The 13,378-nt window shown below is 34.3% G+C and overlaps 1 protein-coding gene across 8 annotated transcripts in view; it reads left to right on the forward strand.

The window, feature by feature from the left end:
* The window catches only part of ATRX (ATRX chromatin remodeler), a 263,444-nt gene that overhangs the window by 182,215 nt on the left and 67,851 nt on the right, over positions 1–13,378 (forward strand). For all 8 annotated transcript variants that reach the window (XM_033104061.1, XM_033104070.1, XM_033104101.1 and 5 more), the window contains 2 exons: positions 7,284–7,437; positions 12,295–12,401. In XM_033104061.1, the coding sequence (XP_032959952.1) occupies positions 7,284–7,437; positions 12,295–12,401 (261 nt within the window). The remainder of the gene's footprint in view (positions 1–7,283; positions 7,438–12,294; positions 12,402–13,378) is intronic.

Raw genomic sequence — 13,378 nt, forward strand, 5'->3', positions numbered from 1 at the left:
TACAACTAAGCTCTGTATTATTTTCATTCCATGTGTTAGGTAACTTAATTCGCGAGCAGCCTTGCAGTGTTGTTGATATCTTTATTTTTATAAATGATTGGTAGAAGTGGGATTCGGCCCTAGATACATCCAATCTCCAAGCAACCATGGTAGTTTCACTTAACTATTTATAAATACCTGGAAGCATTTCAGGGAATCAAGTATGATTGTAATTAATTTTGTATAGTGAAATTAGTTTTAATGGTTTAGTCTTTTTCCTTTGTAATTGTTCATTGTTGTTCAATAATTTATCATTATTGTCGACTTTAGGTCTCCCGTCTTTCATGTACAGTTTGTGTCACCTCTTTTGCTTTCTCTTTCTTTCTGTTATGCATGAGTGTACACACAGTAAAAGTTTTTTTTTGTTTTTTGTTGTTTTTTTTTTAATTTATTGGGGTGACAATTGTTAGTAAAATTACATAGATTTCAGGTGTGCAATTCTGTATCACATCATCCATAAATCACACTGTGTGTTCACCACCCGGAGTCAGCTCCCCTTCCATCACCATACATTTGATCCCCCTCACCCTCATCCCCCACCCCCCAACCCCCTTACCCTCTGGTAACCACCAAATTACGTTCCCCAGATTAATTTTCAAACCCGTGGCCATCCTGTGGTCACCAACTGCCCTCCAATCCCCTCACCGTCCCCCCCACCCCCCACCCCTCCCGCCCATCTAGCAACCCTAAACTGCCCAGTGGCTAAATTTGTGTTTATCTGTATCTACATTTGAAAAATTAGTGTTGAGGCTCTGTATCTTCCCAGTACAGCCTGACTGGGTATCTAGAAATTTGGATTCTAAATATCTGAATATTTGAAATAGGAAACCAAAGATCTAAAGACAGGACAGTGTAAATAGCTGTAAATTTTTGGCATTTGGGAGTCATGGAGCAAAGCAGTTGACTGTCTGTGAAGAGAAGAGAGATATGGAGATGTGGGTGCCAATTAGGCAAATGATCCTGTACTCAAGGTTAGCTGGTCCCAGGCCTGCAACTGAACTGCTTTGGTAATTCATTGATAAACATTTCTCTCTTCATTACCTCCTTGGAATAGACAGATGGCAGCCTAACCACAGATCCTGGCTTACTTCCCTAAGAAATTAGGAGAATGGTAAAAATTAAACTACAAAATTTCTCTCTTTTTCTTCTGCTACCCTATAAAGGCAGTTTATTAATGTTCATTTTCCAATTAGATTTAAATAATACATTTTTCTAAGAATAGTAAAGGAATGGTTATAGTTTAATTTTAGGTAATGTGAAGCTCCTGTTATCTCCTCCCTTGCCCTCCCAACCTGCCTTTTTACTTAAAATTCTCCTCAATCTCTCATCTCATAATTAGAAATAAATAGCTTAGAGTTTGTGTTCCTGGGAATGATTTTCTTAAAATATTCTTTTTGAAATTTTTTTCTCATAGTTTATGGTTCAGAGAAGAGAGAGAGTAGATTTACCAGAATGACTCATCCTGTGCTGTAAATGGGTTGCATAAATGTATGCTGAGGTATTGATCCCTTCGTCACTTGGAAGTACTTGTGGGGTCTGAGGTATCGGAGTCACCTCCAGATAATGGAGTGACCTCTTCCATTTTTGCTGGTGTTGCGTATGAGTGTTACTGCTTTCCATATATGCCATAATGTGAAAAAGGTTGGAAAGAGTTGGGGCAGGGAGTAAGTGGCTACATGTTATAAGCTTAAAAGCAGCCAGGCAAGGCTGTGGTTTCCAAATGACAAACTGACTACTTGTCTAGGGTCTGTTTCATTTTAGCTATGTGCAGTCAAATAGAAGTCATTCACATATGGATATATTTTATATTTTTGCAACTGTGTACATGTATAGTTTACCAGAAGCATTTTTTAGAACAAATGGATGATAAAAATCTAATTTTGTTCTATAAATCTAGGTTAATTCCATATAAAGCTGAGTAGATCATAGTATATGAGCATACTCGTACATAGCTGGTACTATAATCTTTTTAAAAATTACTTTCTTATACCATGTTTCCTCGAAAATAAGACCTGGCCAGACCATCAGCTCTAATGCGTTTTTTGGAGCAAAAATTAATATAAGACCCGGTCTTGTTTTACTATAATGTAAGACAGAGTCTTATAATGTAATATAATGTAATGTAATATAAAATACTGGGTCTTATATTAATTTTTGCTCCAAAAGACGCATTAGAGCTGATGGTCCGGCCAGGTCTTATTTTCGGGGAAACACGGTAGTAAATGTAAGAAAACTTGAATAGGAAGTATTAAAGGGCCAAAATGTTGTACCTAGGATTTGAAATGGATATTTCTATAATTGGCCATGTATAACACGCACCCATGTTTTTGGCCCAAAACTTTCAGGGGAAAAAAATCTTTTGTTTTAATTTTTTAACTCAAATTTTTATTTGTTTATATTTAGGTACTTGTTTTTTGTATTATAAAAGAATTTTAGAATTTTTTAAACATATTATGGTACAAGAAATTTTATTTAACAAATAATTACAAAACACAAGAACAGATACAAGGTACAAGAAATTTTATGTACTGGTAACAAATTTACAATATTTACGCATCATAGAAGGCCAAAAACTCTTCATTGTTGGAAGTTCATCATAAATTCAACAAAACCGATTATTGTATTCCAGTATATTATTTTGCATACGGATATCGTTATTGATTTCTAGAGTTACATTTTTAACTCATAAGCATAAATAAAAGAATTAAAAACATCTATATAGATACGGAATTAGTACTACCCATGTATGATGCATATCCTTATTTTTCCCTCACCAATTTGGGCAAAAAAGTATGGATTATACACAGCAAAATGTGGTAAATAAGTAGATGGCTATACTTGAGCTATAATACGATTTTCACTGCATATTTTAGTTTTACTTCAAAGAGTTTCTGTTTAATTCCTTTGCAGTAGCTTTCTGAATTTTCTAAGAAGCAGAGTCCTGAATAGGTCATTTAAATATACCTTACAGCATCCCCATTTCTGTGTTTTAGTATTTTATTAGGAGGACAGTTATGTGATGTGGAAATGACTATATAAACTATTTCAAAATATTCAATTTATTGTTATTTCAGTATTTTTAGAGTAAGCTTTATCGATGAGCATTTACATTTTAAAATGTGTGTAATTAATTGTACGATATCATCTTTTATGATAGAATTTTTGTATATGATGTAGGACCATAATATCACTAGTATACTATATTTGTTCATTCAAATATTTATTGAGTGCTTACCATGTGACAGGCACTGTTGTAGAAGCTTGTATTATATCTGAACAAAATGCACTCATGGAGCTTACCATTCTACTAGTATTACTGTTTATCCACATAATGTTTTAATGATATGCTACCTTTCTTTTTAAACTACAGTGTATCTTGCTATAAATATGGAAAATATATATTTAGATGCTTCAAGAAGTTAGGGGTAAAGGTGTTGCTTTCTCTTTGTATTTTCTGGTTTTTTTAATTTGATATGACTTTCTTTTTTTCTTGTGTGTTTGTGCCTTACCTTACAAGCATTTTGTGGTATCCAAAGTGGATATTAGGGAGTGGCTTTGATTAATTAATTAATCAATTCACTGTTCCTTCTCTCTGTCTCTGTCTCTCTCTGTCTCTCTCTCTTTCTCTCTCTATCTCTCTCTCTCTCTCTCACACACACACACACACACAGCACAAATTTATAACAGAAGTAATGATTAATCCATGAGAATGATGAAATAATATTCAGCATAAAATACCTATTAGTTTTAATTACATATTCAGAATATTTATTAATTGAAGTAGCCCATATATTTCTGGGTCACTTTTTAATTTTTTAGAGATTTCTGTAAGGTATTGTCATTATATCCAATAGGATCAAAACTATAATGGAATCTTTTGCATTTGCACAGAAATTGTTGCCTGTCCTAAGCTTTGGTTTGAGACTTCTTATCTAGCTGTCACATTTTTACTAACTTTCTGCTAGCATTTCTTTATTGCTGATGTACTCACCTTAGGTAAATTACCTTTAGTAAATTTGGATAACCAATGTGTGGAACTGCAGAATTCCCCATAGGTACTGCTCATGTGCAAGTTGACTAATTGTAGGAAGGAGATTAGTCAATATTTGCTTGATTAGCTACGTGGCAGGGGTCCCTAAGACCACCACCAGTTTCGGTGATTCACAGGACTCAGCACATAGTCGTATTCAAGACTGATTTATTACAGTGAAAGAGTGCAAAGCAAAATCAGCAAAGGGAAAAGGTACATGGGGTGAAGTCCAGAGGAAACCAGGCATAACCTTCCAAGATTCATCTCCCAGTGGAGTCACACGGGATGTGCTAATTTCTCCAGCAACAAGTTATGACAACATATGTGAAGTGTCGTCTACCAGAGAAGCTCAATAGAGACTAAGTGCCAAAAGTTTTTATTGGAGACTGGTCACACAGGCACTGTCTGCCTGGCTCTTACCAAATCCCAGACTCCCAGAAAGAAAATAGGTGTTCAGAATAGACCACATTGTTTGTACAAACAATCTAGGCGCAATGAGCCACTCTTATATCGGAAAGTTCTATATCAGTACAGGGAACTATTTACCATTCAAGTTCCCAGACAACAGCCAAGTGGCCCTTGGGCCTGCCTTGCAAGGAGGCTTTTCTTAGGTGAAATTTTAGTTGACTTGTGAAGGATAGTAAAGCATGAATAGAAGTTTGCTAGTCAAAGAGGGGAAGAAAATAATACAAGACATTGAAGGAAAGGTAGGGAATCTTGTAAATATGTGAAATGTTTAGGCAGTAGTTCATTGTGATTTGAATATAAATGTATAATCAGCTCTCTAAAAGTAATGGAAATCACTAGGACCCAGACACAAGAAGAGGGAGCTGATAACGTAAATAGTAAGTTCAAAAAAAGTGTGCTATGGAATCCCTGGGGATATGCTAATCTTGAGACTAGCAGTTTTGGTTTTCACCTATCCAGGGATTGGACCCAAGGCCTTGAAACATTTATAAAGTGGAGAGTTCTTAGAACCCAAATTAAAACTCAATCTCTTTAAAGGGTACATTCTCCGTGGAAGAGTAGGATAGAAAAAAAATGTTTCAATCTTTTAATCCAGGGAAATGACAAGAAAGTTTATCTGTTTCACCTTGGGCTCTGGGCTAGGAAAAATAATTTCCTCGGACTCATAATCATGGGATTTCCCTCACATAGTTTGTGGTTTGAATTTACATTACTTACATAGTCTAAAAATCTCAAGCTGAAATATTAATCTCAAAAGTAATTCTGGATTGGTGATCCCCTGGAGCACCTGGAAGAAGCACATGCACAATCAGTGGAGATAAATGACCTCAACTCACACTACTCAGGATTCTCCCATATGGTGTTACAGCTATACTGAAAGTTAAATGATAATTAAAAATTACAGAATACCTGAGGAAACAATTAACCTTAGGGAAAGTTATCAACAAAATAAGTTAGTCAACTTGATGAAAGTTAATACACAAAGCAAACGGCATGATTAGATTCTCGAGAACCTCAGATAATAGAACTATTTGATGACCATAAAATAAGTATGTTTAAAGTGATATTTTTTAAAAATTAAAAGTATAACTTTATGCCAGACAGTTTAAAACTTAGATGAAGTAGACAACATTCTAGAAAAACGTAACAGCATTGAGTCTTCATTGTAGTTATTTCATAGTGGACAAAAATTAGAAATAACTTACATGGCTATGAACATGAGAACTAATAAATAATGGTATATTTATGCAGTGAAATACTACATGACAGAATATTGAATAAGTCTTACTTTGAGTGAAAAATGAAAAACTACACTGAGTTAAAAGTTAAGTTGTGGAAAGATACACATAGTACATCCGCACTTAATGTTGTTGATACGTTTTGCAACTTCAAGTGAAACAATGTATATAACACAACCAGTTTTACCATAGGCTAATTGATGTAAACAAGAATTAAGTTTCTATGGTATCTCATCAATGTTATAACAAAACAACTGAACAAAATGACATTATTCGAGGGCCTGCTGTAGTTTAATAACATGAAAGATAATGTACAGTTTAGGGATACACATGTAGTGAACATATAATAATATACACAGAATAGTAAATATGGAATGTAGGTTTTTATTTATTTTTTTTAATTAAAGTTTATTGGGGTGACAATTGTTAGTAAAGTTACATAGATTTCAGGTGTACAATTCTTTATTACATCATCTATAAATTCCATTGTGTGTTCACCACCCAGAATCAGTTCTCCTTCCATCACCATATATTTGATCCCCTTTACCCTCATCTGCCACCCCCCTCCCCCTTTACCCTCTGGTAGGAATTTAGGTTTTTAGTTACTTGTCAAAGAAGGGAGAGAAAGGAAAAATATGACTGGGTATGGTCACATATTAGGCTTCAACTACATCAGAAGCAGATTTAACAACTGTTTGAATTTGATAAAGGTGGGATATGGGAACACAGGTGTTCATTATATTCTATATATGTTTCTGGATATGTAAAATGTTTTTTAAAAATGCATAAAAATTTTAAGTAATTTTTATTAAAAAGCAATTGATAAAAGGTACTAAAACATGTTAAACCTGTATATTCCTTATTTTGAATTGAACTGTTTATGTTTAGATCTTTAATAGATTATTTTGTGACACTTTCTTCTTACACCTTTTATAGTCAAGGTTTGTAGTAAAAATAAGAACAAAATGATTTAATATGATATGGTGATTCTTGGATCAATACTTGTTTGAGTTTTCCAGAATTCTAGCAGCACAGTCAAATGTTTCCTGTCCCTGCCCCTAAGATCTTTTCTCTCTTCATCTCTGAGTCATTCAGTCTCCTCTCCATTCCTCCTTCTCTTGCTTCCCCCCTTGTCTCTGTTTGGGTCTCTTTCTTTCCTAGTCCCTGTGTCTTGGGATGTGTTTTGGTGGTTATACTCTTTCAGGGCCTCTGTCTCTTAGTGTCTTTGTGTTTCTGAGCCCTCTGCCTCATGTATTTCTCTAGTCTAAAGCTGTCTCCTAGAGTGGTTGTCTTTCTCTCTGAGCGTGTGCGTGCGTGCGTGTGTGTGTTTCATTCCCCTCTCCCAAATCCCTATCAGTTCTCACTCTCCCAAATCCTTGTCTTTCTCACTCTCTCCCTGGGTTGATCTGTATCAGTTTCCCTTGGTCTTTTTCTTAATCCCTCTCTTGGGGTCTTTGAGTTTCTTTCCTTATTTGCCTCCTTATTTATGTTTCATATATTTTATTTAGGTAAAGCTGCTTCCTCTTCTAATCCAAGCAGTCCAGCTCCAGATTGGTACAAAGATTTTGTTACAGATGCTGATGCTGAGATTTTAGAACATTCTGGCAAAATGGTACTTCTCTTTGAAATTCTTCGAATGGCAGAGGAAATTGGGGATAAAGTGTAAGTTCTTTCCTATTTTTGTTAAATGAAACTATTAATAACCTTTCTATTGTTTAAACAATTTATCTGAAGAAATCTGTGTACTACCTTTCTAAAGATGTCATTAATTTGGTTAGTGTAGTGATAGACATCTATCTTCCTTCTAAGCCACTAGTTTTGAGTGTATAGTCTGATTATTTTTTCAGTGCTGATTTTCCCTTCTGGCTATTGCACCTTGAACTTATTTCCTTCAGCTATGCCTCTGGTTAATGTCTATATTTTACCATCTTCAAAATCATTTTTCAATCTATGCAGCGTGGCTTCTACCCTGTCACTTGACTGAGTTTTTTCCCCTCAAAGTCACACCTCTTTAGACTTTATTTTATGTTCTCTTTTTATCATGTCTCCTTTGTTTTTAGTTCTTATTTGTTTTACTTCTCACATTTGTTCTCCCATTTCCTTCTCTACATCCCTACCCCCCAATCTCATCCTTCAAAATACTATTCAAAAAAATGCTTTTAAAGTTTTGAACCAGGCTTATTGTTTAGGCTGTTATAAGGTCCCAACATCTGATCACAACATATTTTAAAAATATATCTGTGATGCTTTTAATAACGATTTAACATAAGACTGAAAAAAAAAAGACAGTCATCTTTGGCATTAGTCAAGGATGACTCCCAGGCTTCCAGCCTAAGTGGCTGGTGGATTATGGTGTTATTTTATGAAAATGGACAAGATTAGGGGAGAACTAAGTTTAGTAGAGATAGTACAGACTCTTGCTCTGGCTACATTAAGTTTGAGAGGCCTATTAGATATCCATGAGAGATGTCAAGTAGAAAGTAGATATTTGAGTTCAACGTTTCTGGAAAGGTAAGGAGAGATTATTGCTCTAGAGATGCTCATGCTTTTTTTCTACTATCAACTTTTGTAGTTTAAAATTAATTTTTATTTGGTTCCGTACAACAATTTTAAGTGTGTAGAAGGAATTTTAGTAGTCTTTTAATTTCCTAACCAGTGCAAGAATCTCTTCTGCCATGATCATCATAGATATTGTCCTAGCCTCTAGGATGGAATATTTGCCATCTTAATAAGGCTACCTATAGTTGAATAGTTCAAATTGTTGGAAAATGTATCCTCATATTTAGTTTATACACTATCCATATAGCTATTTCCCCTCGTCTAAAATAGAATATATCTACTGCTTTTTAAATTTACACTCTTATTAATGATCATTTTTTGTTATAAACCCAACTGATAGATGTTATCAGTGTTAACACTATAATACTATGCACTTCCAGAATTGTGATTACTACTATTCTTTATCTGTCCAGCGTTTCATTATGGAAAATTTTAAACGTAATAAAAAGCAGAAAGAATTTTATAGTGAATACCAAGATACATATACCTGTCCCCTAAATTGATACCATATTCTATATTTTATTGTATTTTCTTCATTACATATCTATTTATCTGTCCATCCCTCCATCCATCTTATTTTCCTGATGCCTATCAAAGTAGGTTGCAGATATCACTACTATAATTTCAATTGTCTCCTTCTCAAATAATGGTGGGTTTGTCTCTCTTGTCATTTTTAGCTTTTGCTCTCAGTTCATTGATCTGTTTTTTGTATGGTTTAATTTCAGTCCTGACCACATGGTTTTGAATATACTTCAGTTTTTTAGCACCCATCTCAAAATATGGTTGCACTAAACAGAACACTTCTCCTGAGTTCTTATTAACACAGAGTTATAGTGAGGCTGGTTCTTGTTTATTCTGGATGCTGTATATCCATTCATGCAATCCAATAAAGAGGTTTCCCAACTATGGGGAAGGAAGAAATTTTCCTCTACCCTTCTAGGTTCTTTCTGATGGTCTAATAGTTAAGTCAACATGAGACAGACTAACACGAGAAAGCAACCAAATTTAATTACATATGTACAAATGGGAACCCCACAGATGTGAGAGAATCAGAGACTCCACATTCACAAGAGGTTCTGAGGTAGAAAGGTAATCTTGAGCTAAACAATGAGGTGAAATGCCCTGAGGCTTCAGAGGGGAGGAGGACAACACACAGGATAAGAACAGGTGTTCAGTAAGTAGAAGTTTGCCCTGCCCTGTAGATAGGTAATAAAAAGTTATTTTGATAAAAGTTTCTCTTGAGCCTTCAGGATCTCAGTTACCTTCAGCTCAAAATAATAAACATGCCAGTTACACATCCTGGAGAGGCCTGTTATGAACCCTTTTACAGCATCTAAGTTCATATTGAACTTGTGGTCAATTAAACACTTATTTTTTTTTTTTTAAGAAGAACTGTTGTTAAATCAGATTTCCCTATTCTCTATTTGTTCAGTTGATCTTTTGACCCAAATAGAAACTTGATATTTTCACAGGGTGAGAGATAAATTAATTTTTGTGATTTTAGCCAGTGATATGCTGGCTAAAACTGACTCTCCGAATGAATGAATAGGTGAATGAATGAATGATATACATGTATATGTATATACTGGGGGTGCCACAAAATGTATACAAGTGGACACTTTGGTCAACGTTGCTCACGCAGTAGTTCGCTGTAATCAGAAGTATCTGGATGCTGATGGTGACCTCTTTGAGCACCTTTTGTAATTGCAGAAGTCAAATGTGACTTTGTAGTTAGTTATCTTTTGTTAGTGGTATATATTGAGTATTGATTTTAATACAGTTTTCCTTTCTTAAAATGTGCATACATTTTTTTGGCATCCCTCTGTATATTGTAAAGAAAGCAAAGAAGCAAGAAAGGAAAGTCCTGATTTGTAATATTTACTGATTTCCATGGTATAAATGCTCCTACTATGGCCAACTCAAGCTACCAACATGATGTCAGAGGTGGGAAGAGATGTTAACAAATCCACTTTCCTGTTTCAAGCTAGTTACAGCCAACTCTAGTACACCACTGGTTTCAGCCCAGCGCTTCTGATTAATTTGTTTTCTGTCATTTGAATATTAAATTTTGATTGAATCTTTTTTTCCAGATTTTTGATATGTGTGAATTTGATAAGTATTGCCTTGATTTTTTCACATGGGTCACTTATAAAATAGATAAAGCCAAAATAGTTTATATAAGTATGAAAATTATTACTAATCAGGACAGTAATTCTTCATGTTATCTGCAACTAGAAAAGGTTAACAGAGATAACCATTAGTTTATAGCAATTTCATCCTAAAAGCATTACCTTTCTCATAGTGAGACTATCTGAGCTCAGTGGTTCCCAGAACCAGCCTTAATGCTAATTGACTCAAGTCAACCTTTTTCTGCAATAGTAGCCCAAATTCCAGATTAATTCCAATTAAATAATTAATATTTCTAAGAATTTTAGTTTTCCCAGTTATGGGAACTGTCAAAAACTTATTTTGTAGTTTAGAAAGAATTGATTCAATAAAGTTTTTGATTCTGGAAAAGATAATCAATCTACTGCTTGATCAAGGCATAGCTCCTAGTCATTGACGCTGAGTACCAGGAGTCAATTCATTTCCTTACCAGTATTCTAGGAATACCAGCTGGTGGACAGTACCCCACAGTGCAGAGTTCAGGAAGCCATACAATAGTCAATGCATATGTTAACTCCCAACAGCTGTTTCATAGCTTCAGTTCTTTTTAGTTCTAAATTTGAAGACATCTAGCAGTGAGGGGTGAAGGATCTTCTGGAGTGATAAGCACCTCTCTCTCCTACATTATAACTTTCAGAATCAAAACAAAAAATATGCTTGCTTACAGGTGTCTAGTTCCTTGTATACTGACCTACTGTATTTGCTTATAGAAGGGAGAGAATGAATTCTCCTATATTTTTTCTAGATTCTTTTTCACTTCCAGTGTGTAATTATATCCACTTCTCACCAATTGGATAGATTACAGTAGTGGTTTTCAAACTGTTCCTCAGAAGCCGTGTAAGCTGATGACCTAGAGCATAGGGCGAGGGGCCATTAGCACTTTTCCTTCTCCCCCAATACCCAAAACACCTTGCTTTTATATTATGTTTTATTTTAACGCCACATAAGACTTTATATGAACAAATAGTTTTAATGAGTATAAAGTTAGAGAACTACTGAGATATAGAATCAAGAATTTGGAGACATATTTGAAATGGAATAGCAAAGCATTTCACAATGTATACAATCTAAAATTCCTCGAATACTTTTAGTAGGATGGTTTTTTCTCATAGTCTCTAAACTGTGTTTTGCAGAGTAAAAGTTTTTAATTTTGATGAAGTCCAGTTTATCAACTTTTTTTTCATAGATTATACTTTTGTTGTCATGTCTAAGAATTGTTGGTCTAACGCCAAGTTATGAAGATATTATTTTTTGTGGTCTTCTAAACATTCTGTAGTTTTACAGTTTACGTTTAGATTTATTCTCCATTTGAATTAATTTTTGTATAAAGTATGAGGTTTAGGCCAAAGTTGTTTTTTTTTTTTTTTTAACATGGATGTCTAGTTTTGCCAAGACCATTGTTGAAAAGACTGTCCTTTTCCCACTGAATTGCCTTTGCCTCTGTGTCAAAAACCAATTAACTATGTTGTGTGGCTTTTTGTGTCGACTCTCTGTTCTGATCCATTGGTTTGTGCTTGTCCCTTCAACAGTACTACATTGTTTTGATTACTCTAGCTTTGTAAATGTTGAAATCCTGTAGCGTTAGGCCTCCAACTTTTTCTCTTCAAAATGGTTTTAGTTACTCTGTGTGCTTGGCATTACTACATAAACTTTCAAATCAGCTTGTTCATTTCTACAAAAAATCTTACTGGGGTTTTGATTGGAATCTTGCTGAATTTGTAGATCAATTTTGGAAGAAGTGATATCTTTACTGTGTAAATCTTCTAATCCATGAACACTCATCTGTTTTTTTAGCCTTGTTTTTAGCCAGTCTCTCATATCTCTGGACTTAATTGAAGATTTTCTTGAATTGGCTAGTAGGGAGAAAACAGAAGATAAAGATAAACCTCTTATTTATAAAGGTGAGTTACAAACATTTCTGTATCATATTTTTTAAAACATTCATTTATACATACTGTATAAGCATTTTAACAGTAAAAGAAAAAATACTACCCAGACCCACACCCTAATATATCCATATTTTTCTCCACTTTATTCTTATTTTTATCCGCATAATTACGGTCTTTGTTGTTGCAATTAGAGCATAACTTTAAAAATTTTGTTTTTTAAATAACTTGATTGAGATATAATTCACATACTGTGCAATTCAACCATCTAAAGTGTACAGTTCAATAGTTTGTAGTATATTCACAGAGTTGTGCAACTATTACCACAGTCAGTTTTCGAAAAATTGAATCACCACCCAAGAAACCCCGTACCCTTTACCTATCACCCTCCTACCTTTCCCTTCCATCTTTTCCTCTCCTAAGCAATCACTATTCTACTTTCTGTTTCTATAGATTGACCTTTCTGAACCTTTAATATAAATGGATTCATATCATATGTGGTGTTTTGTGACTGGCTTCTTTCACATAGCATGTTTTCAAGGTTCATTCATTTTGCCAGTACTTCATTCATTTTTATGGCCTAATAAAATTGCATTGTTTGGATAATACCTACATTTTGATTTTCCATTCGTTCATTCATGGATATTTGGGTTGTTTTTCACCTTGTGGCTATTATGAATAGTGCTGCTATGAACATTTGCATACAAGGTTTTTATTTATTTAAACATCTGTTTTCAATTATTTTCTATATATATCTAGGAATGGAGAACAGGTCATATAATAATTCTATGTTTAACTTATTGAGGAACCACCAAACTGTTTTCCACACTGGCTGCACTTTGACATTCCCACAAGCAGTGTACAGAGTTTCTGATTTTTTTTTCACCTCTTCGCCAACACCTGTTTTCTACTTTTTTAAAAAAATTGTAGTCATCTTAGTGGCTGTGAAGTTGGATCTCATTATGATATTCATTTGTGTTTCTCTAATGATT

Source organism: Rhinolophus ferrumequinum, chromosome X (genome assembly GCF_004115265.2).
Source record: "Rhinolophus ferrumequinum isolate MPI-CBG mRhiFer1 chromosome X, mRhiFer1_v1.p, whole genome shotgun sequence".
Taxonomy (NCBI): Eukaryota; Metazoa; Chordata; class Mammalia; order Chiroptera; family Rhinolophidae; genus Rhinolophus; species Rhinolophus ferrumequinum.